Raw genomic sequence first — 25,609 nt, 5'->3', positions numbered from 1 at the left:
ATCTCCTGGAAGATATCAAGGGAGAGATCGACATCAATACAATCATAGTAGGGGACTTTAATACACCACTGGCATCAATGGATAAATAATCTGGACAAAAAAAACAGGAAAGAAACAGCAATTCTAAATGACACACTAGATCAGATGGACCTACTTGACATCTTCAGAGTATTTCACGCCAAAGCCATGGAATATACGTTCTTCTCAAGTGCACATGGGACATTCTCAAAAATAGACCACATATTGGGTAACAAGCAAAGTCTCCCCAAATTCAAAAAGATTTAAATCATATCAAGCATTTTCTCAGACCACAATGCCATAATATTAGAAATGAAATACAATAAAAACATTCCAAAAAATTCAAACACTTGGAAACCGAATAGCATGCTACTAAACAATGATTGGGTTATCAATGAGATCAAAGAAGAAATTAAAAACATCCTGGAGACTAATGACAATAAAAACACAACATTGCAACTCCTATGGGACACAATGAAAGCAGTCCTGAGAGGGAAATGTATAGCTCTGCAGGCCTACCTCAAAAAACAAGAAAAAATGTAATAGATCATCTAACTCAACAACTCAAAGAATTAGAAAGGGAGCAACAAGAAAAGCCCGGAGTGAGCAGAAGAAAGGAAATAATAAATATCAGAGCAGAAATGAATGACATAGAGACCAAAGGAACATTACACAAGATCAACAAAACCAAAAGCTGGTTCTTTGAAAGGATAAACAATATTGATGAACCTCTAGGCAGGCTCACCAAGAAGCAAAGAGAGAGGACCCAAATAAACAAAATCAGAAACGAAAGAGGTGAAATAACAACAGACGCCACAGAAATACAATGGATTGTCAAAAAATGCTATGGACAACTCTACTCCAACAAACTAGACAACCTGGAGGAAATGGACACATTCCTAGAAAAACACAACCTTCCAAAACTTACTCAGGAAGAGACTAAAAATCTCAATAGGCTGATAACTATGGAAGAAATTGAAGCAGTCATCAAAAAGCTTCCAGCAAACAAAAGCCCGGGGCCAGATGGCTTCACAGGGGAGTTTTATAAAACATTCAAGGAAGAGCTAAAACCTATCCTCCTCAGACTATTCCAGAAAATTCAAGAAGGAACACTTCCAGGCTCCTTCTATGAAGCCAGCATCACCCTAATACCAAAACCAGATAAAGATAACACAATGAAAGAGATTTACAGGCCAATATCCCTCATGAACATAGATGCCAAAATCATCAACAAAATTCTAGCAAATCGAATCCAGCAGCACATCAGAAAGATCATACACCATGACCAAGTAGGATTCGTCCCTGGGATGCAAGGATGGTACAATATTCACAAATCAATAAACGTGATACATCACATAAACAAATTGAGAGATAAAAACCATATAGTCATATCAATAGATGCAGAAAAAGCATTTGACAAAATCCAACACCCTTTCTTGATAAAAACTCTCAGCAAGCTGGGAATAGAAGGATCATACCTCAACATAATAAAAGCCATACATGACAAACCCACAGCCAACATCATATTCAATGGGCAAAAACTAAAACCATTTCCACTAAGAACAGGAACAAGACAGGGATGCCCACTCTCACCACTCCTGTTCAACATAGTGTTGGAAATACTAGCCATTGCAATCAGACAAGAAGATGAAATAAAAGGCATCTAAATTGGAAAAGAAGAAGGAAAACTGTCCTTATTTGCAGATGACATGATACTGAACATAGAAAACCCAAAAGAAACCATCAAACAATTACTAGACTTAATAAATGAATTCGGCAGAGTAGCAGGATACAAAATAAATGCTAAGAAATCTATGGCATTTCTATAATCCAATAATGAACTTACAGAAAGAGAGATTAAAAAAGCAATCCCATTTACCATCACACCACAAAAATTAAGATACCTAGGAATAAACTTAACCAAGGAGGTAAAAGACTTATACGTGGAAAACTACACAACACTGAACAAAGAGATAGAGGAAGACATAAACAGATGGAAGAACATACCATGTTCATGGATTGGTAGAATCAATATCATCAAAATGTCCATACTACCCAAAGCAATCTATAATTTCAATGCACTTCCCATTAAAATACCAATGGCATACTTCACAGACCTAGAACGAACTTTCCAAAATTTCATCTGGAATAAGAAAAGACCCTGAATAGCCACAGCAATACTGAGAAAGAAGAACAAAGTAGGTGGGATCCCCATACCAAATTTCAAGCTGTATTACAAAGCCACTGTTCTCAAAACTGCCTGGTATTGGCACAAGAACCGACATATAGATCAATGGACTAGAATAGGGAACCCAGAAATCAATCCAAATCACTATGCTCAATTAATATTTGCCAAAGAGGCATGAACATACAATGGAGTCAAGACAGTCTCTTCAATAAATGGTGTTGGGAAAATTGGACAGATACATGCAAAAAAATGAAACTAGACCACCAACTTACACCATACACAAAAATAAACTCAAAATGGATCAAAGACTTAAACATAATACAGGAAACCATAAAAATACTAGAGGAATCTACAGGCAGAAAAATCTCTGACATATGCCAAAAGAACTTCTTCGCTGATACTGCTCCTAGGGCAATGGAAGCTAAAGAGAAAATAAACAAATGGGACTACATCAAAATAAAAAGCTTTTGCACAGCAAAGGAAACCATCAATAAAACAACAAGAAAGCCAACTACATGGGAGAACATATTTGCCAATGATGTCAACAATAAGGGTTTAATCTCCAACATTTACAGGGAACTCATGCAGCTTAACAAAAAGAATACAAACAACCCAATCAAAAAATGGGCAACTGATCTAAATAGACACTTTTCGAAAGAAGACAGAAGGAAGACCAAGAGACATATGAAAACCTGCTCTAAATCTCTAATCATTAGAGAGATGCAAATCAAAACAGCAATGCGGTACCATCTCACACCTGTCAGAATGGCCATTATCAACAACTCAACAAATGACAAATGCTGGCGAGGATGTGGAGAAAAAGGAACCCTCGTGCACTGCTGGTGGGAATGCAGACTGTTGCAGCCACTGTGGAGAACAGTTTGGAGTTTCCTTAAAAAACTAAATATAGAACTCCCATTTGACCCAGTGATCCCACTTCTAGGAATATATCCCAAGAAACTGGAAACATCAATCAGAAAGGATACATGCACCCCTATGTTCATAGCAGCACAATTCACCACAGCTAAGACTTGGAAACCACCTAAGTGCCCATCAGCAGATGAGTGGATTAAAAAACTGTGGTACATCTACACAATGGAATACTACGCTGTGGTAAAAAAGAAGGAGCTCCTACCATTTGCAACAATATGGATGGAGATGGAGAACATTATGCTTAGTGAAATAAGCCAGGCAGAGAAAGATAAATATCACATGATCTCATTTGTGAAATATAATGAACAACATAAACTGATGGGGAAAAAAAAAAATAGATCCAGAAACAGAGAAACATCAGTCAGAACGTCAAACCTCAGGGAAGAAATTGTGAGGTAACCAGAAACCCAAGAATGCCTGAGAACGCCTTTCTAGCCTCGCTAGCAATCATCAGAAGTACGGTAATTTTACCTGGGACAAGAGGGTAAGTATTTTGGAATTATGCTCCTGACCCTTCATGGGTAAGACCCCTTACGGGGGCTGATCCCCTGACTAATGTAGTTACCAATAATACCAAACACCTTGGTCATCCAGGAGGTCCATGGGTGGGGCAAGAAAGTATAAATACACAGGGGTATCCACCCAACTTCCCATTTGTATGACAAAATCAAAACAATGCCCCTTTCTGTGTACAATTAAAGAGAGGTTTCTGTCTTGTGTGGACACCAAAGAAAGGGTGTCACTACTATCACTACGTGCCCCAGGTAGAGGTGCAGAAAATGTAACTAAGAACTTGTCTGTATAAAAAGAAATGGACAGCCAGTTTGAAAGGGAATTGCCATGGACTAAAACAAAGAATATCCTCACATGGTATTATTCTACACTATCATTAAAATTTTTCCCAGATTTGGGTCACCCCCAGTACTTATAATAGTTCCTCGCACCCTTGGGGATAAAAAAAAAATCATCTGTTTGGTGCTTGGAGACAAACTTAACACATCTCTTGATATTTTAGAATTACAACAGCATAATATACAATTATCTCAAGCAAAATTACAAACTAATTCTTTGAATGGCAGCAATTTAAAAAGGACATGTAAGGATTTAATCCTTTTCATTGTGTAGAGGGATTCCTAGGAAGGCACCTGAGCATTCTATATTGGTCCCTCTTACCCTTTATGCCAAGAGAGACCCTCTTCTCACAATTCAATTGCTCACAGCTGTTGCATGAGCTCTCTGTCCATGTCGAGGTTGAAATCTCGTGATGACTGGTGCCATGGATCTGTCTCTCACCCAGTGGGGCGAACTGAGCCCTCCCTGGAGAAGAAACCCGGGTTCCACAAGATATGTGATCAGTGCTGGGGCCCCACCAGCAGGCGAGGGGATCCCAAGGCAGGTGCTGAGCATAGAGGCCATGGGGGCATGTTACCAAGGAGACAAAACTGAATCTCACATCACCCTGCTTGGCCCCGGAGGATGGCTGGTTAGCCAGAGACAGGTAAGATTCCTCAAGGGAGAAACAACCTAAGACAGGCACAGTCGCAGAGGGGCCATCAGGAGAGAATTTGGGGATCAACAGAGGTGGGCTACAGACCCTCACCCCCCCAACATTGCAGGGGCCCTAACCCTATCCCCTTCTGAGGGAGGTCTCCTGCCCCCATGGCTGCTTCGTGCTTCCCATGCCCAGGCCAGATGAGGACTCAGGTGACCAACAGAGACTTGGTCGACAGCAGATGTCCTCTCACTCCAACAAGAATTGTTTGAGTTGTCTTGTACCCATGTTGTGGGGAAGTGGGTTTATGATATCTAAATCCAGCCTACCACCAGGAATGCTCAGGACCAACTCAAGAAGCAAATAATCCTTTCCACTAATATTTACAGGGTAAAATAAGATTGTTGTCAGAGTAATAAATTTGACAGTAAAATAGTAGTCAAGTTTTCAGGCAAATTTAAATTGGCTAGTTGAAACAAGTGAATATTCTAGAAAAATTAATTGTACTGGACAAAAAGGTGTTCCTAAAGTGTTAACTAAAATTTTTCTTGGTAGTTCATCTCATGATAAAAATGCGTACCATGTAATGAACCTAAAACAGTAATATTATAGTGCTAAAAATTAAAATTTAAAAGCCATCAAGACTACATTATAAAATTTTCAAAAGCATCCTAATATTTAAATAAAAAAGGGGGGGTAGTAGAAGAATATCATGTAAGGAAAAATATGCTGTAAGTAATTACATCTAGAAAATTAATACTTTAGAAAATTAATTGTAAGGCTAAAAGCAAGACACCCATGAAAAACACACAAGGTGTCAAAACAAGCCAGAGGGCAAAAAATGAAATAGGATCCCAAGTCAAATTTATAGAAAATATTCCTTTATTAACTTTTGGTCGAGAATATGTTCGTATATTTTCAGAAAACAATTCCGAGACCATGTGGATTCCAGCAACAGAGAGGAATCAACAGGACTACTCCAGCTATCAAGACAGAAGAGAAGCAGTCCAGATGGAAGACGCTGACGTCGCCTTGCCATACTAGCAGTTAACAGCTGTGCATCACTACAGGTTGCCCAGGACCAAACCAGAGAGGGTCAGACCAGCATTACAACCATTTGTCCACCATCCAGAACTGAAATGTCATGGCTGACATGTACACATAAGAAACTGTGTGACACTGAAATTGGGTCTCAAAAGAACTGTTGGCCCAGAAAGAAACTCACTACAGACTGATTCATTTGCCTGTCAGCATAACCATTATTGCTTGTCTCATTTTCGGTTCTTATAAGTGTATTTCTAATAGCACATGATCTCACTCATCTAGGGGAAATAATGAACAACATAGACTGATAAACAAGAACAGACCCAGAAACAAGGAGGCATGGATCAGACTGTTGGGCCTCAGAGGGAGGGTAGAGGAGGGTACGGGTAAAGGGGAGAGATCAACCAAAGGACTTGTGTGCAAGCATATGAGCCTAACCAGCAGTTAAGGACAACAGGGGGGTGGGGGCATGTGTGGGGAGGATTGTGGGCTGGGAATGGGGGGATGAGGACAAATATGTGATACCTTAATCAATAAAGAAATTTTTAAAAAAAGAAAGAAAAAGCTACAGAATGTCATCACCACCAAACCAGTATTATGTGAAATGTTGAAGGGTATTCTTTAAGAAGAGGAGAAATAAGAACAAGGAGGACAAGAAGAATTAGAAGGAGGAGGAGAAAAAATATAAAAAAATATGAATAAAATGGCAATAAATACATATCTATCAACAATTGAATCTAAAAATCAAAATAAATGAACAAGAAATCTAATAAACAAAATAAACTGGTGAATAAAATAGAATCAGAGGCATGGAAACATGGAGCAGACTGATGAATCTGAGAGGGAAGCGGGTAGGGAGTGCGAGAAGCGATTAACCAAAGATCTTACCTATGGACACAGACATAAGGGTGGCGAAGGCCTGGGGCAGGGCAAGGCGGGAACTGGATGAAGGGGGAAAATGGAGGAAAAAAGAGGGACATCTGTAATACTCTCAACAATAAAGATTTTAAAAAATAAATTTTCTATAAGCCTATATATTATTATATATATATATATATATATATATATATATATATATAGTGTGTACATGTTTGTGTGTGTGTGTGTGTGTGTGTGTGACATAATATACTACTATCCTTTCAGATATTGCCTTGTGATTATGGAAGAATGGATAGTTATACAGCCAGTTGGTTTTCAGGTAAAAAGGCAAAAACCTGGAACAGTAAGCAAATGAATCCTATCTAGTAATTATCACAATACCTTACTCATATAGGCATTTAATAATATTAGCTGGATACATACATGCAGAATAATATTTAGAACTACTCAAAACCAATTTAAGTATCATCATGCTTAAAGAACTTGTTTTATAGATGATCAGTTACCACGAGATAAACTAAGCATATCAATATTATATACACACTAGAGGTCCGGTGCACAAAACTCATGCACGGCGGGGAGGCGGGGGGAAGAGGGGTCTCTCAGCCCGGTCTGCATCCTCTCCAACCCGGGACCCCTCGGGGGACATCTGACTGCTGGTTTAGGCCAGATCCTGCAATCCGGGGCTGCTGGCTCCTAACTGCTCACCTGCCTGCCTGCCTTATTGCCCCCAACCACCTCTGCCTGCCTGCCTGCCTAATCGCCCCTAACCGCTCTCCCCTGCCAGCCTGATCGCCCATAACCGCCTCTGCCTCAGCTCCTGCCACCATGGCTTTGTCCAGAAGGACCTCCAGAAGATGTCTGGTCTATCCAGTCAAATTAGCATATTACACTCTTATTAATATAGATTACATGGTATTTATTGAATATTTGGGTTTTTTAAACTTTGATTCAATGTCAGAAAATCAGCTTCTCATTATTATTCAGGTAGAAATGTGTTAACTCTAATTGGCTGAATTTATTGGTTTTCAATAGCTCCAAAGTGTTGCCAATGCTAAGGCACTGGCCATCTGGTCAGTCTCATATGAGTGAACATATGGTTTGAAAAGATTACTTGTAAAGGATACATGAATTCTATATGGTACTGATGAATGTATATATATATATATATACATATATATATATATATATATATATATATATATATATATATATATATAGTATACATAGATAGCATTCTCTAGATCTGTGGTCGGCAAACTGTGGCTCACGAGCCACATGCGGCTCTTTGGCCCCTAGAGTGTGGCTCTTCCACAAAATACCATGGCCTGGACGAGTCTATTTTGAAGAAGTGGCGTTAGAAGAAGTTTAAGTTTAAAAAATTTGGCTCTCAAAAGAAATTTCAATCATTGTACTGTTGATATTTGGCTCTGTTGACTAATGAGTTTGCCAACCACTGCTCTAGATATATTTCTTTTCACTGTAATAGCCTTTTATAAATATCAGGTCCATGTAATTTCATTAAAATATTATCTTGCGGAATGTAAAATAAGTTTAAATTGTCCATTGAATAAGTACTTAGTCAAGGACACCTACATTTGACAATAATTTCATAAAATTGTATTATTATTCCAAAACATTATATACAAAGCAAAATTTTCTTATTTACTTCTCAAAATAACCATAAGCACAGTAATTTCTATTTTATATATGAAGAAACTAAAGAACTTTATTTTACTTCTGCACTTGTCTCAGAAATCAATTGATCATATTTGTATGGATATATTTCTGGATTCCCAATTTTCTTCCATTGATCTATGTGTCTATCCATCCATCAACACCATACTGTCTTAATTACTTGTAGTAACACAGTGAATATTAATGTCCTGTATAGAAAGTGATTTCTAGTACTTTAGTCTTCTTTTTCAAAAATGGTTTCAGATATTCTAGGTTTTGAATTTCAGAACAAAATCTTCTGTGCCTACAAAAAACCTTGTTGTATTTTATTTAAGACTAGAGGCCCAGTGCACGAAATTCATGCACGGGGGTGTGTGTGTCCCTCAGCCCAGCCTGCACCCTCTCCAATCTGGGACCCCTCGAGGGATGTTCGACTGCCCATTTAAGTCCGATCCTAGTGGGATAGGGCCTAAACAGGCAGTTGGACATCCCTCTCATAATCCGGGACTGCTGACTCCCAACCGCTCACAGGCCTGCCTGATTGCCCCTAACCGCTTCTGCCTGCCAGCCTGATCACCCCCTATCCACTCCCCTGCCAGTCTGATTGACGCCAAACTGCTCCCCGGCCAGCCTGATTGCCCCTAACTGCCCTCCCCTGCTGGCCTGGTCCCCCCAACTGCCCTCCCCTGCTGGCCTGGTCATCTCTAATTGCCCTTCCCTGCTGGCCTGGTCCCCCGCCAACTGCCCTTCCATGCAGGCCTGGTCCCCCCCAACTGCCCTCCCCTGCTGGCCTGGTCACCCCTAACTGCCCTCCCCTACAGGCCTGGTCCCCCACAACTGCCTCCCCTGCAGGCCTGGTCTCCCCCAACTGCCCTCCCCTGCTGGCCTGGGCCCCCGCCAACTGCCCTTCCATGCAGGCCTGATCTCCCCCAACAGCCTTCTCCTGCAGGCCTGGTCCGCCCCAACTTCTCTCCCCTGCAGGCCTGGTCCCCCACAACTGCCCTCCTCTGCAGGCCTGGTCCCCTGCAAGGGCCCTCCCCTGCAGGCCTGGTGCCCCCCCCAATAGCCCTCCCTTGCAGGCCTGGTCACCCCCCAACTGCCCTCCCCCCCTGCCTCCCCTGCAGGCCTGGTCACCCTAACTGCCCTCCCCTACAGGCCTGGTCCCCCACAACTGCCTCCCCTGCAGGCCTGGTCCCCCACAACTGCCCTCCCCTGCTGGCCTGGTCACCCCTAACTTCCCTCCCCTGCAGGCCCGGTCACCCCCAACTGCCCGCCCCTGTAGTCCCGGTCCCCCCTAAATGCCCTCCCCTGCATGCCTGGTCCTCCCCCAACTGCCCTCCCTTGCAGGCCTGGTGTCCCCCAACTACCCTCCTCTGCAGGCCTGGTCTCCCCCAACTGCCCTCTCCTGCTGGCCTGATCGCCCACAACTGCCCTCTCCTGCTAGCAATCTTGTGGCGGCCATCTTGTGCCCACATGGGGGCAGCCATCTTTGACCACATGGGGGCAGCCATCTTGTGTGTTGGAGTGATGGTCAATTTTCATATTACTCTTTTATTAGATAGGATTGCTATTGAATCAACACATATGATTTACTGATCTGGTATGGTTTCTAACATTGTCTATATCCTTTCCTTATCTTTAATATTGTCATTTTGGGGGAGACAACAATGTACACAGGAGATTCAAATTCTATACGTGCCTCCCACTGATTTATATATCTCTTTCTCATCTGTTAAAGTGTAACAACATTTTCTTTCCAAGCTCTATTGAAGACTGAATAAAACTGAATGGATAATATGTAATCAATAATAATGTCATATCTTTTTCCCTTAAGTTCAGACACATTTAAGATGGAATGAGTCTTCAGGTAAAAAATTTACACTAAGTGTTAAAATTCTATATTTCCTCTTAAAGTCTGTCCCCAACCACTTTATAGGAGAGACAGATAGGTCTTATAGTAAGAATAATTATCCATGACCTTTAAAATTTTTGTTAGATATACGATGAGATATTTTAATAAAAATGGAGTCACTATCTACCTTACTTAGCTAGCAATAAGGTATGCAGGTTATATAACCTCTTAATTATAAGGCTAACTTATATAAAAATCAGCTAGGACACAAATATTTCACTTTTATTCTTATGAAAAAGCAAAATTTCAAAACTACACAGCAAGAACATACAAGATAGCTCAAATAATCCTTTGCCTCAATCATATCTGAAAACAACAGATAAAACTGGAAAAAATTATAATTCACAGAAAATTTATTTTAAAGCTAATTGCTTTGGAACTGATACTGCTTTTTTTCTTGTTGGATAATAAGAACTATATGACTATTTCTCTTTTTACTTTGGCCTCGAGCTGTGATTCTGAATCCTTGGCTGTACATTATAATCTAGGGAATGATGCCTAGACCCCCAACAGATAAGTTAATTATGAATCTTAGTGAGTAAGGCACTGTCACAGAATTTTTTTTAACTTGCAGCTATATTTAATATACAGTTAGAGTGATGAGAAATAATCAGCCTGAGGAAATTTAAGGCCAAAATTGCAATCCAAATACATTTCAAATGTATAGTATACCCTTAGAGCCTGCTTACCTGTGTTCTATTTCATCCTCAAAATCCATCCTCCATTTTTTCAATACACTTTCTAATTTATATTTTCCTTCTTTTCATATCAAAATAGTTTATTATAGGCATACCTCATTTTATTATCCTTTCCTTTATTGTCCTTAGCAGATAATGTGTTTATTTTTTGTGTATTTTTTTACAAATTGAAGGTTTGTGGCAACAATGCATCAAGAAAGTCTACACAAGCTATTTTCCAAAAGCATTTGCTCATTTTCTGTCTCTGTGCCACATTTTGGTATTCTCACAATATTTCAAATATATTTATTATTGTTATACTAGTGGCCCAGTGCACACAACCATGCAAATTGACAGGAAATTAATTAGAAGAAATATTTTAATATTGCTATTCGCCCTTTCTCTATAATAGAAGTGTCAGAGATTAAAGAAAATTAGTAAAATGTATATAAAAACAATATACAAATTGATTAATAAATAAACAATAACAATATGATATAACAACAAAGACATGATATAAAAACAACAAAAACATGATATAAACACAACATAGATAAAAACAATGACTAATGAATTGATTAAACTTATTCTAACATGCAAATAGTTCGTTTTCAGACATATTCTGTCGACAACGCTGCTTTCTTTCAGCTTCAGAATGGCAACAAAAACAACCAAATTCACGATCAACAATGACAGATCAAAACACACGCATGCTATTGGTACCAGTGAGAACTTCATATGCATTGCGCATATGCGAGTCAATGTTTATTTTTAAAATAGAGGCCTGGTGCAGGAAATTTGTGCACGGGGGTGGGGTCTCTCAGCCCGGCCTGCACCCTCTCCAATCTGGGAACCCTCAGGGGATGTCCAACTGCCTCTCCCAATCCGGGACAGCTGGCTCCTAACCACTCGCCTGCCTGCCTGCCTGATCACCCCTAACCACCTATACCTGCCTGATCACCTCTAACCACCTCTGCCTGCCTGCCTGATCGCCCCTAACTGCTCCCCTGATGGCCTGATTGTCCCTAACCACCTCTGCCTCACCTGCACCTGGGACCCAGGATTCCCTCCTCCGGCTGGTCGCAGGCACCCGGGACCCAGGCTTCCCTTCCTCTGGTAGGATGCAAGCACCCAGGACATGGGCCAGCTTCACCCGGGCCAGCCGCAGCCGCAGGAGACCGTGGTTGGGCGGCTTTGTCCAGGCCACAGCCGCGGGCGCCCGGGACCATGGGGCGGGGGGCTTGTCCCTCTTCGGGGCCACAGCCTGGTTGGTCCCCATTCCTCTCTTGTGAGCTCATTTGTGCCTAGCTGGTCCCCTTTCCTCTCTCACGAGCTCATTTGTGCTTGGCTGGTTCACATTCCTCTCTCCCCAGTGTTGAGTGTCTGAGCCATTACAGCGTGTCTGTGTGAGGGCATGATGAGCATTTGCATGTTAGCTCTTTATTATATAGGATTTCCAGTGTGCTTCATATGTACCAGCCAGTCGGTCGGACAGATGGTCAGTCACTTAGCCTTTTATATATATAGATTTGTTATGGTGACTTGTGATCAGTGATCTATTACGTTACCATTGCAATTATTTGGGGGAGCCACAAACTGTGCCCAGATGAATATAGTACACTTAATTGATAAATGCTGTGTATTTTCTGACCCCTACACTCACCACCCATTCCCCAGCCTATCTCCCTCTCCTCAGGCCTTCCTATTCCTGAGACACAACAATATTGAAATTAAGCCAATTAGTTACTCTACAATGTCATCTAAATGTACCAGTGAAAAGAAGAGTCACATGTCTCTCACTTTAAACCAAAACCTAGAAATTATTAAGCTTCGTGAATAAGGTATGTCAAAGCCTAGATAAGTCAAAAACTAAATCTCTTGTACCTTACAGTTATCCAAGTTGTAAATGAGATTTAAGGAAATAAGCCGTCTCTACAACATTAAAGTACAAGGTGAAGCAGCAAGGGCTGATATACTGTACAAGTTGCAGCAAGTTATCCAGAAGATCTAAGATTATTAATAAAGGTGGGTACAGTAAACAACAGATTTTCTATGTAGTTTAAATAGCTTTATATTGGAAGGAGATGCCATCTAGGAATTTCATAGATAGAAAAAAGTCATGCCTGGCTTCAAAGCTTCAAAGAACTAGTTGACTCTCTTGTTAGGGTCTAATACTACTGATAACTTTAATTTGAAGTCAATGCTCATTGTGAAAATCCTAGGGCCTTTAAGAATTATGCAAATCAACTCTGCCTGTGCTTTATAAATGAAACAAAGCCTGAATGACAGCACATCTGTTTACAACATAGTTTACTGAATAATTTAAGCCCATTGTTGAGCTCAGGAAAAAAAAAAGATTCCTTTCAAAATACTGACAATGTACTTGGTCACCCTATGTATATAGCTCTGATAGATATGTATAACAAGATGAATGTTCTTTTAAAAAATAATTAAAAATTAAAAAAATGATTAATGTTGTTTTCATGCCTGCTAACACAACATCCATTCTGCAAACAATGCAACAAGGGATAATTTTGACTTTTAAGTTGCATAATTTAAGAAATACATTTCATAATGTGATAGCTGCCATAGTGATTTCTCTGATGAATGTGAGCAAAGTAAACTGAAAACCTTCTGGAAAGAATTCACCATTCTAGAATCCATTAAGAACATTAGTGTTCCATGGAAAGATGTCAAAATATCAACATTAACAGGAGTTTGGAAGAAGCTGGTTCCAACCCTCCTGTATGACTTTCAGAGCTTCAAGACTTCAGTACAGGCACTAACTACGGATGTGGTGGAAATAGCAAGAGAACCAGAATTATAAGTAGAGCCTGAAAACGTGACTGAATTATTGCAATCTCATAATAACACCTTAATGAATGAGGAGCTGCTTGTTATGAATGAGCAAAGAAAGTAGTTTCTTAAGATGAAATATACTCATGTTGAAGATTTTTTGAAGATTGTTGAAATGATAACAAAAGATATTACATAAACTTAATTGAAAAAGCAGTGACGGGATTTGTGAGTATTGACTCCAATGTTTGAAAGTTGTACTGTGTGTAAAATGCTATCAAAGAGCATTGCATCCTACAAATAAATCGTTTGTAAATGGAAGTGTCAACTGATGTGGCAAACTTCATTGTTGTCTTATTTTAAGAAATAGCCACAGTCACTCAAACATTCAGCAACCACCAGGCAAGACCCTCCATCAGCAAAAAGATTATCATTCACTGATGGTAAGCATTTGTTAGTAATAAAGTATTTTTAATTAGATTATTTACATTTTTAGATATAATGCTATTACACACTTAACAGATTACAGTATAGTATAAACATAACTTATATACACTAGAAAAATAAAAAATTCATATGACTTGCTTTATTGCAATATTTATTATGGTGGTATGGAACAAAACTAGCAAGATCTCCAAGATATGCTTGTATTTAATTGTATTTCTTATAAACCATCACAAATACTTTCTGAAATGAAATCATGTGTAAAACAAATTCTCTCTCTCTCTCTCTCTCTCTCTCTCTCTCTCTCACACACACACACACACACACACACACACACACACACACAGTCACACAGTATGACATCAAGCATACAGATAAAAAATCAAGCAGAAAAATAGTTTATATAGAATGCCTCCAGAATAATTCAGAAAACATCTCTATTATCTACAAAAGCCAAAGTAAGCTTAGCTCTACATCTACAAACAAACCAAAACTAAACAAAATACACAAAGAACAAAAAATATCAGCAAGAACATTAGATAGTCTTTGGAAATTACATAAATGTGTAAACACTGTATAGAAAATTCTGATAAAGTGCGAAAAGGCTGACCAACCAGCATGGCTCATCAGTTGAGCATTGATCTATGAACCAGGAGGTCATGGTTCGATTCCCAGTCAGGGCATATGCCTAGGTTATGGGTTTTATCCCCACTGGGAGGCATGCAGGAGGCAGCCAATCAATGATTCTCTTTCAACATTTATGTTACTATCTCTCCATCTCCTTTCCTCTCTGATATATATCATTTTTTAAATTACTAAGGTTCACCGCAAGATTCCAACTACCCACCAGATCATCAGAAATGCTGCTAGCCCTAGCCGGTTTGGCTCAGTGGATAGAGTGTCAGCCTGGGGACTGAAGGGTCCTGGATTTGATTCTGGTCAAGGGCACATGCTCATGTTGTGCTCTAGATCCCCAATATGGGGCGGGCAGGAGGCAGCTGATCAATGATTCTCTCTCATCATTGATGTTTCTATCTCTTTCCCTCTCCCTTCTTCTCTGAAATCAATAAAAATGTATTTTTAAAAAGTTATTAAAAATACCTTCTGGAGGTAGGAAATATCACAAATACTTTACATACCTACCTACATACATACATACACATTTAGATAGACACAAATAAAGATCTTAACACCTTTCATCTAAAATTTTAGCCATGAGTCAGGCATAAACTCAGTATGGATAAAAAAGGGGCAATATACTAAAATATGACAAGCTCAGGGGAGGCCTGCATGGTAGGTCTTATAAACTCAGAGACAGAAAATAACTACATAGGATGGTCTGAACATATAAATTTCTAAAAGTGGGTCATGGCAAGTAGTCACGTCTGCCTGTAACAACCTTGACAAAGGTCAATCTTTACCTTAAGTGAGCCTGTATATTACTTTTTGTATCTAATATGAAATACCTTTATCAGAGTGGTGGTGAACACACAATTCAGTGTACAGATGATGTGTTGTAGAATTGTGCACCTGAAACCTATATAATATTGTTAAGCAGTGTTATCCCAATAAATTCAATTAAAAATAAAAAGAAATGTTGCTAAAGACAAATGACAGCATCCACCAAAATAGAAATATAGGAAGAGAAAAAAATCTTATATATCTTTCTCGAAACTATAGATGAGAAAAACTATGAGATGGGTGGTATTAAAACAATATGGGCCAAGAAAGCAGCAGCACCCAGTCAGACCTTATTATGTAATGAGGTAATGATTAGCTCTCTTGATGAAGTAATCAAGGTAGGGAAATATAGAGGCCCTGCCCTGAAGGAACTGACCTGAATATTTCCAGACCAAACTTGTTTATAAAGAAGATAGTCTTGGAGGAACTGGGGAGGAACCAGTAAGGGGGAGGGACCATTTCTATTGAAAAAAAAAAAAACAAAACAAAAAACACAGGTGAAAGCATATAAGAAACAAAGATGTCCCTGTTCTCTTTTCCACTTTACATAAAGAAGAACCAATCATTATTTCAGAACAAACCTCTGCCACAGGATGCTATTTAAGGTGAATATTGCTAAAATTTAAAAAGCAAGAATTGCAAGCCCAAGGATCATTTTAAAAGCATGAAAAATGTTTTAACTTATAATAAGTGCATCCACCATTGGTAGTAAAGATTTTAAGCATCCAAGCATGACCAGAAATTTTCAGTTTTCCTCTTATTCAAGACAATATGAATGAGGGAGTCATTTTAGTTTCTATAATCCCCTATTTATTTTTGTATTATTCCAGTGGTCAGCATAGACACTTCTATTGGCAAGCAGGTGTTATATATCTGTTAAATTGATTAAGTACTACTACAACATTCCTAATCTCTGTGGATTTTTATTCTTTCCTTTTAGGCACCAACATCTAGTTAGTTGCCAAGCTTTATTTTTATATTTGCGAGGTCTCTACCATCAGCCCTCTCCTTTCAACCCCTTCTGCCCTATTTCAAATATCTACTACTGCTTCCACTGAGTAATACAATAGCCTCCTAGCTGGTATTCCCCGTGCTGAAATGGACATATTAGTATAAAAATACAATCTTCAAAGATGCAATCAGGAAGAATCTGAAAACTTGAATAGGCTGATAACTAATGAGGAAATTGAAGCAGTAATAAAAAAAAAAAAAAAAAACTTCCAGCAAACAAAAGTCTTAGTCTGGACAACTTCACAGGGGAACTTTACCAAACATTCAAAGAAGAACTAAAACCTATCCTCCTCAGACTATTTCAAAAAATTCAAGAGGAAGGAATACTTCCAAGCTCCTTCTATGAAGCCAGCATTACTTTAATCCCCAAAACAGTTAAAGATGATACAAAGAAAGATAATTACATATGATGAACATAGATGGTAAAATCCTCAAAAATATGTTAGCAAATCAGATCCAGCAATGCATTAAAAAAATCATACACCATGACCAAGTGGGATTTATTCTGGGAATGCAAGGCTGGTACAATATTCACAAATCAATAAATGTGATACATCACATAAATAAATTGAAGGACAAAATCATATGATCATATCAATTGATGCAGAAAAAGTATCCGACAAAATGTAACACCCATTTTGATAAAAACTCTCAGAAAAGTGGGAATAGAAGGATCATACCTCAACATAATAAAGGTCATATATGACAAACCTACAGCCAACATCATACTCAATGTGCAAAAACTAAAACAATTTTGCTTAACAACAGAAACAAGACAGACATGTGTACTTTCACCACTATTATTTAACACTAGAGGCCCGGTGCACGAAATTCGTGCACGGGGCTGTGTGTCACTCAGCCCAGCCTGCACCCTCTCCAATCTGGGACCCCTCGAGGGATGTCCGACTGCCCGTTTAGGCCCGATCCCGGTAGGGCCTAAGCGGGCAGTCGGACATCCCCTCACAATCCAGGACTGCTGGCTCCCAATTGATCGCCTGCCTGCCTTCCTGATTGCCCCTAACCGCTTCTGCCTGCCAGCCTGAACACCCCTTAACCACTCCCTTGCCAGCCTGATTAATGCCTAACTGCCCCCTGCCACCCTGTTTGCCCCTAACTATCCTCCCTTGCAGGCCTGGTCACACCTAACTGCCCTCCCCTGCAGGCCTGGTCACCCCTAACTGTCCTCCCCTGCAGGGCTGGTCCCCCCAACCATTCTCCCTTGCAGGCCTGGGTCCCCCCCAACTGCCCTACTCTGCCAGCCTAATCACCCCTAGCTGCCCTCCCCTGCAGGCTTGATCACCCTCAACTGCCCTCCCTTGCAGGCCTGGTCCCTCCCAACTCCCCCCCTCCTGGCCTGATCGCCCACAACTGCCCTCCCTTGCAGACCTGGTCCCTCCCAACTGCCCTCCCCTGCTGGCCATCTTTTGGCAGCCATCTTGTTTCCACATGGGGGCAGTCATCTTTGACCACATGGGGGCAGCCATCTTGTGTGTTGGCGTGATGGTCAATTTGCATATTATTCTTTTATTAGATAGGATAGAGGCCTGGTGCACGGGTGGGGGCCAGCTGGTTTGTCCTGAAGGGTGTCCCGGATCAGGGTGGGGGTTCCCTTGGGGCATGGGGCAGCCTGGGAGAGGGGCCTGTGGTGGTTTGCAGGCTGGCCACACCCCCCGGTGACCCAAGTGGAGGCCCTGGTATCTGGGATTTATTTATCTTCTATAATTGAAACTTTGTAAGCCTTCAGCAGAGCCAAGCCTCCTGCTCGCTCTGTGGCCACAGCCATTTTTATTGGGATTTATTTATCTTCTATAATTGAAACTTTGTAGCCTTAAGCGGAGGCCAAGGCAGGCCAGGGCTGTGGAAACTTGCCTTCCTCCATCGCCAGGGGCAACTCAAGCCTCCTGCTCTCTCCAGCTCCGTGGCTGCTGCCATTTTTGTTGGGATTTATTTATCTTCTATAATTGAAACTTTGTAGCCTTAAGTGGAGGCCAAGGCAGGCCAGGGCAGGCAGAAAGCTTGGCTTCCTCCATTGCCGGGGAAACCCAAGCCTCCTGCTCTCTCTGTGGCCACAGCCATCTTGGTTGGGTTAATTTGTATACTCACTCCTGATTGGCTGATGAGCGTGGCTTGTGGGTGTAGCAGAGGTACGGTCAATTTGCATATTACTCTTTTATTAGATAGGATAGTAATGTATGTCCTAGCCACAGTGATCAGATAAAAATAAAAATAAAAATACTTCCAAATTGGAAAGGAGTAAGTAGAACTGGCATTATTCACAGATGAAATAATAATATACATAGAAAACCCTAAGTACTCCATCAAAAAACTACTAGATTTAACAAATAAATTTGGCAACATAGCAGAATACAAAATTAGCACCCAGAAATCAATAGCATTTTTATACACCAATAATGAACTGTCAGAAAGAGAAACTAAAAAAAAAAAAAATATCCCATTTACCAGTGCAACAACAACAACAACAACAAAAATAAGATACTTAGGAATAAACTTAACCAAGGATATAAAAGACCTGTACTCAGAAAACTACAAGCTATTGAAAAAATAGATAGAGGAAGATACAAAAAAGTGGAAGAATATACCGTGTTCATGGATTGGTAGAATCAACATCAGTAAAATGTCCATACTACCCAAAGCAATCTATAGATTCAATGCAATCCCTATTAAAATACTAATGGCATAGTTCACAGATCTAGAACAAACACTACAAAAATTTTTATGGAACCCAAAAGACCCTGAATAGCCACAGCAATCTTGAAAAAGAAAAACAAAGTTCAAGAAATCACAATACCAGATATCAAGTTATACTACAAAGCCACTGTATTCAAAACAGCCTGGTACTGGCACAAGAACAGGCATATAGATCAATGGAACAGAACAGACACCCCAGAAACCGACTTATGCCATAATGCTCAATTAACATTTGACAATGAAGGCAAGAACATACAATGGAGTCAAGAGAATCTCTTCAATAAATGGTGTTGGGAAAATTGGACAGATACATGCAAAAAAAATGAAACTAGACCACCAATTTACACCATACAGAAGAATAAACTCAAAGTGGATAAAAGTCTTAAATGTAAGTTGTGAAATAATAAAAAATCTTAGAAGAAACTATAAGCAGCAAAATCTCAGACATCTGTCATAGCAATATGTTTACCAATACATCTCCTAGGGCAGTGGTCGGCAAACAGTGGCTCGCAAGCCACATGCAGCTCTTTGGCCCCTTGAGTGTGGTTCTTCCACAAAATACCACGTGTGGGCGCGCACGTACAGTGCAATTGAAACTTCGTGGCCCATGAGCAGAAGTCGGTTTTCGGCCTGGGTGAGTCTATTTTGAGGAAGTCTTTCTAACGCCGAGCCACACTCAAGGGGCCAAAGAGCCGCATGTGGCTCGTGAGCCGCGGTTTGCCGACCAGTGTCCTAGGGCATAGAAAAGGGAACCCTAGTACACTGTTGGTGGGAATGCACACTGCTGCAGCCATTATGGAAAACAGTATGGAGTGTCCTCAAAAAATTAAATATAGAATTGCCATTTGACCCAGTGATCCCACTTCTGGGAATATATCCTAAAAAATCCGAAACACCAATCAGAAAAATTGTATGCACCCCTACGTCCATAGCAACGCAATTTACAATAGCTAAGATCTGGAAACAGCCCAAGTGTCCATCAGTAGATGAGTAGATAAAAAAAGCTGTGGTACAGCCAGTTCCAATGTACCTCAGTGGTTGAGCATCAACCTATGAACCTTTTCTCCAGTAGCCAACAGAGGCCATATTTCCTTTTCAGGCCATTATCCACTTCTCACTGGAACCAAGTTAGTTCTTGTTTGAAACCTCCAACACATTTTTCTTTAAGGCAATTCTACAGTGTTTAAGCTCTTCATCCTTATACCTCTCTATTGTGCACTGGTGTGAAAGTGTAACTACCCTTAATAATTTTTCCTGTGGGAAAACATGTTAAGTCTCAAACAACCCATTTTCACACTTCTGAATGATAATTCAAAGGTTAACAATGACCCGTGAAACAAGACAGATGAAAGATATTGAAAAAGACTCCATAGTATATGATAACGTATATAATCTTTAATTTTATCATGATTCAACACACACAGAAATTATTTCCTTTCACATGAAAATTAATAGATTCTTAGGTTTTATTTAAGAATGCCAACATATTTTCAAAATATATATTTACAATGAAAGCACCCTTAGTACCCAAAACTATCACAATTGAAGGCCGAAAAGCTCATGCTCAAAGGTTAACATGTCTAAAGTCAACATCAACAAACATGTAATTAGAATAAATATAAATTCTCAAAGGAATACCATTATAAACAAATAACAACAAAAACTTCTACTAAATACTAATCAGGCCTGTTTATATGTAGCATTTAGTCTTCACCTAGAATATTTGAATTAAATCACTTGCAGGGTTAAATCTAAATATCATAACTGTTTTAAACAAAGAATGCAGAAATACTATCTTCACCACATTACTTTTACCTTTCATTTTACTTCATAGGGATTAACAATTTCCACTGGAGTATTTTTTTCAAATTGCTGAGGTAGAAAGACCCATTGTTAAATCTCTACTATATCTAAAACATATTGCAAACAATAAAAAACCATGTGTGGTAATTACAATAGAAAACACTTAAAATAAAAATAAATAAAGAAAACACTTATATAGTAAAAGTTAACAACAATAATAAAATAGTAGGCATGTGAAAGGCTACCCACCCCCCACACCATCCTATTCAACTGGTTTTATAAACCAGACACCTGAGTCTATGTCAGTAGATTACATACATTAATAAAACAGTAATTCCTCTGCTTTTGAATAGTCTGGCCAGAAAATTCTTGGAAGTATAAAGCATCCCTACATTCCAAAAAGAAATGAACCCCTCTACATTTGTTCTGTTCTTAATATATGTAGAATATTAAATGTATTTGGGAATTGCTTTATTCTGTAGTAAAATCCTATATAATAAAGAGGTAATATGCAAATTGACCATCACGCCCTCACACAAGATGGCCTCCCCCATGTGGTCACAAGATGGCCACCACAAGATGTCCGGCAGGGGAGGGCAGTTGTGGGCAACCAGGCCTGCAGGGAAGGGAGGACAGTTGCGGGGGACCAAGCCTGCAGGGAAGGGCAGTTGGGGGTGACTGGGCCAGCAGGGGAGGGCAGTTAGGGGCAACCATGCCTGCAGGGGAGGGCAGTTGTGGGGGACCAGGTCTGCAGGGGAGGGAAGTTGGAGGCGACCATGCCTGCAGGGGAGGGCAGTTGGAGGGGACCTGGCCTACAAGGGAGGGCAGTTGGGGACAACCAGGCCTGCAGGGGAGGGCAGTTGGAGGGGATCTGGCCTACAGGGGAGGGCAGTTGGGGGGGATCAGGCCTGCAGGGGAGGGCAGTTGGGGGCAATCAGGCTGGCAGGGGAGCAGTTAGTCATTGATCAGGCCTGCAGGGGAGTGGTTAGGGGACGATCAGCCTGACAGGCAGAAGCAGTTAGGGGCAATCAGGCAGGCAAGCAGTTGGTAGCCAGCAATCCTGGATTGTGAGAGGGATGTCCCCCGAGGCGGTCCCATATTGGAGAGGGTGCAGGCTGGGCTGAGGGACAACCTCCCTCCCCCCCCCCCCCCCAGTGCATGAATTTTGTGCACCGAGCCTCTAAAATTCCCTATAAGTAGAGAGGACTTAACTTTAGACTCCTGAATGTGTTTCCACTACATTCTTGTTAAATGTTATCCTGGCATGTAATTTTAACCGAGTTCAATTGGAAATTTGAAAGGAAAAAAGAACGAGTTAAACAGACAAAAGTCCAAAGTGTATTTTTAAGGATGGAGTGATACTTAAAGACAAATTTGCACCTTGAGACACTGAGGATTTACCTGTGCGATGCCTAGACAACCCTTTCCTCAAAAGATACTACTATTGGTAGTCAGTTTGGCATTCAAGTATTTTTAGAAGGTCTATGGTGGCCTCTACTGTAGTACTAGGCTGCCAATCGATTAGTTATCAGAAAAGGATCTGACTTTCTATCCCGAAAGTGCAATTATTGTGCTTAAGTGCTGCCTGCTTTTAATAGCAACAACAAACAACAATAAAATGAAGTACCTGTGCACATCTAAGTTCTCACTGACACAGCTGATCAAAGTTCAACCACAACAGTTTCAGAAGAGGAGCAGGAAGAGAGGAGAACCTAAATATTATGGTTAAATCTCACTGTCTTACCAAAGATACATCATATTAGGGCTGGGGTTTACTTTGTGTCTTTTATTGAACAATGGGGCTGCAGAGACAACAGTTGTGAAAGGCAGAAAGAAAGGGTGGAGGAAAGGGGGCGGTAGAAAGAGGGACCACAGAGGATGCAGTAGAACATCACCTGAATGTAGATTAAGAAATCTGGCGTCCAGTTAATGGGCACCGGGGTTGTTACAAAAAAGACACAAGCCACACAGAAATGAGAAAGCCAGGTAACTAAGGTGCACTCATCCCTAAGTGCAAATGTCCCCAGTTACTTAGTCAACTTGGTGTTTTTGTTGCCCTGGGTTCCTAAAACACCCACGATTCAACAGAGAGCTGAAGTTGGCAGCTGTCCTTCAAAGTGTTCCCAGAGAATGGAGAGAGAATTGCGAACCCAACGCGACACCTGGCGCATCCTCTAGTCCCACTCTAGATCTCAAAGTGCAGAAACTTAGTCACAACTCCAGAGTAGCCAGCGAGGCAGGCACCCTCCCCACAACTGAGCCTGCCAGCTAGTCCCTGCCTGCTCTGAGGGAAAGTACATTTGGGACAGTGCTTGTTTAACCATCCTGCAGCCTCCAGAGGGCTTACTTGGGCACCCTGCTGTCCAGCCCCACGCCCCTTCTTTCTGGAGTCCCCGCCAGGGTCCCGAGGGAAGGATGGGGGTGGCTCCAGCCCCCCTTGGCCACCACACTAACCTCGCAGCTGTTCGCGCCGCCACCAAACACCTCCATGTCTTGATCCCAGGGCTCCTCCTGAGGAGCGAATGGAAGCATCACCCCTTCAGGAGCACGGGAACAGGAGCTGCAGACCACAGGCACCGCTGTGCATCCTGACTGTAGAGCTTTCCTGCCGCCGCCAAAACCTTCCAGCCCCGCCTTCAGCGACCTCTACTCTAGCCACTGAGTCCCTCCGAGGCTGGGAGCAAGAGGTCACCTCCGCCACAAGCTGCTGCTCCCCATAGAGAAGACAACTCCGTTCTGTCTCTCCTGGAGCTGCCGCTGGGCTCCGCTCACCACTGCCTCCGCCTAGACTGTCGCTTGGCGGTGACCCCCGCCCCCACCCTGCTTCCCTGAGCACCCTCCCCGCTCCCAGCTCTGTCAATATGGCGGCAGCAGCGGCTTTACCTGTGCGGTGCCTAGACAACCCCCCTCCCCCGCACCCCACGGCGGCACAATAGCGTCACCAGAACGTCAATGGAGATTCCCTAGCCTGGGGTGATGGGGGTGTGGGAAAGAGGGGCGAGAGCGAGTTCGGAGGACCGCGTGGTGGGGGGTGGGAAAGAGGGGAGGGTGGCGTGGTGGGCGGGGGGAGGCCGGAGAGAAGTAGTAAAAGCCACTGCTAGCGCCAGGGTAAACCTGCCCACTTCACGGAGCATGCGCGGCACTGTTCACACATGCTCAGCAGGCCCTCACAAGTCTATGAAGCAGCCTTGCGCAGGGAGGATTCCCCAAAAAGATGCAGAAACGTGGTGACCCTTCTGAACATTGGAGGAGTCAGTGTCAGGGAGGACTCAAGGAATATCTACTTGCAGGGCTCATAAAAATAGGTGTCCTCTACACCGAACCACGATTTTAGTCCATTATATATTAGCCTCCAAGAAGCGGGAAGTAGGAAGAAAATGCTTTTAAAATAAATTAGTATATCTGTGGTCTCTAACTCCTCCCCTCCTACCCCCTGCACCCCCGTCTCCCGCTGGTCCCTCTCAGGCTGTTTCTGCTGGTTGCATTCATACTATTGATGACACACTGTAGTGTATACACACAAACACACACACACACACACACACACCACTTATTGGACCCTACTTGTTGCAATGAAGGTGGAATATATAAGGGTGAGCAAAAGGATTCCGGTTGTGAGTACATGAAACACTGAGTTTATTCTTGTATTATTATTTATTAATTATTGTATTATTTTTCATATAAACAACTATAAAACCTACTTTTGACCACCCCTATATAAAAGATAACCTTGCCCCCACCCAGCTTTACTGCTTTGCTACTCAACGCCACACTGTACTAAGTGCTAGAGACAAAACTGAGATTTTCATACATGGTAGATGATCAAGATCCTTCTCATCAACACTTCAAAACCCTAAGTAGTTATTCTACCTTTGACACTTCAAAGAGACTTAAAAGAGCAACTGTAACAGTGACTAAGCTAGCTCAGTACTTTGGAGAGGTTTCTAATGTTGGTTGTACAACACAGAATCTCCTACCCCCTACTACACCTAAGGCTATTGTGTTGTGCTACAGAAAAACAATAAACTATGCCCTCCATTTATTTCATAATAGAGCTTCCAGTGGACCACAAAGATTGGCTCACTAAATTGCAAACAAGGATCATTAATATTGCCCTCCCAACTACTCTCCTTAAAATCTCAGGGAGAGAGCTTTATGAATATGATTCTGTAAAAGTGAAAGCTTTGAAAATAGTGGGTGCATGAAGCTATAAACAATGAAAATATGTGAGTGTGCATGCATGCCATGCACGCATGCATAAAGTTGTGTTTAGCTAAAAAGTCAGTGTTCTTAACTAAGGCCAACTTTTTTGAACCCTGGATTGCATCCGTTGTTGCTTATTCAAAGGCTTTGTCTGCAATTCCACCCCCATCTCTTTGATAGCAACTATTTTCCTCCATCTGCTGGACTTCTCCCATCAGTAAAAACTATGCTGTTACTGACTTCAACTTGCTGGTCTACACATTAGCATTTCATACAGTTCATGAATTGCTCTTTCTTGTTCATTTTTCTCCTACGTCATTGGCTGTTTCTTCTTAGTGTCCTTTATTGGATCACTCCTCATC

At 41.3% G+C, this 25,609-nt stretch overlaps 1 protein-coding gene across 1 annotated transcript in view; it reads right to left on the bottom strand.

The window, feature by feature from the left end:
- The window catches only part of RPS6KA6 (ribosomal protein S6 kinase A6), a 213,425-nt gene extending 189,574 nt beyond the window's left edge, over nt 1-23,851 (bottom strand). Inside the window, exon 1 of the mRNA XM_054721015.1 lies at nt 23,499-23,851. Coding sequence (XP_054576990.1) covers nt 23,499-23,576 — 78 coding nt within the window. The 5' untranslated portion in view covers nt 23,577-23,851. The remainder of the gene's footprint in view (nt 1-23,498) is intronic.
- Between the last annotated feature and the right edge of the window lie 1,758 nt (nt 23,852-25,609).

Source organism: Eptesicus fuscus, chromosome 1 (genome assembly GCF_027574615.1).
Source record: "Eptesicus fuscus isolate TK198812 chromosome 1, DD_ASM_mEF_20220401, whole genome shotgun sequence".
Classification (NCBI taxonomy): domain Eukaryota; kingdom Metazoa; phylum Chordata; class Mammalia; order Chiroptera; family Vespertilionidae; genus Eptesicus; species Eptesicus fuscus.
This window is presented reverse-complemented; position numbering and strand designations above follow the sequence as displayed.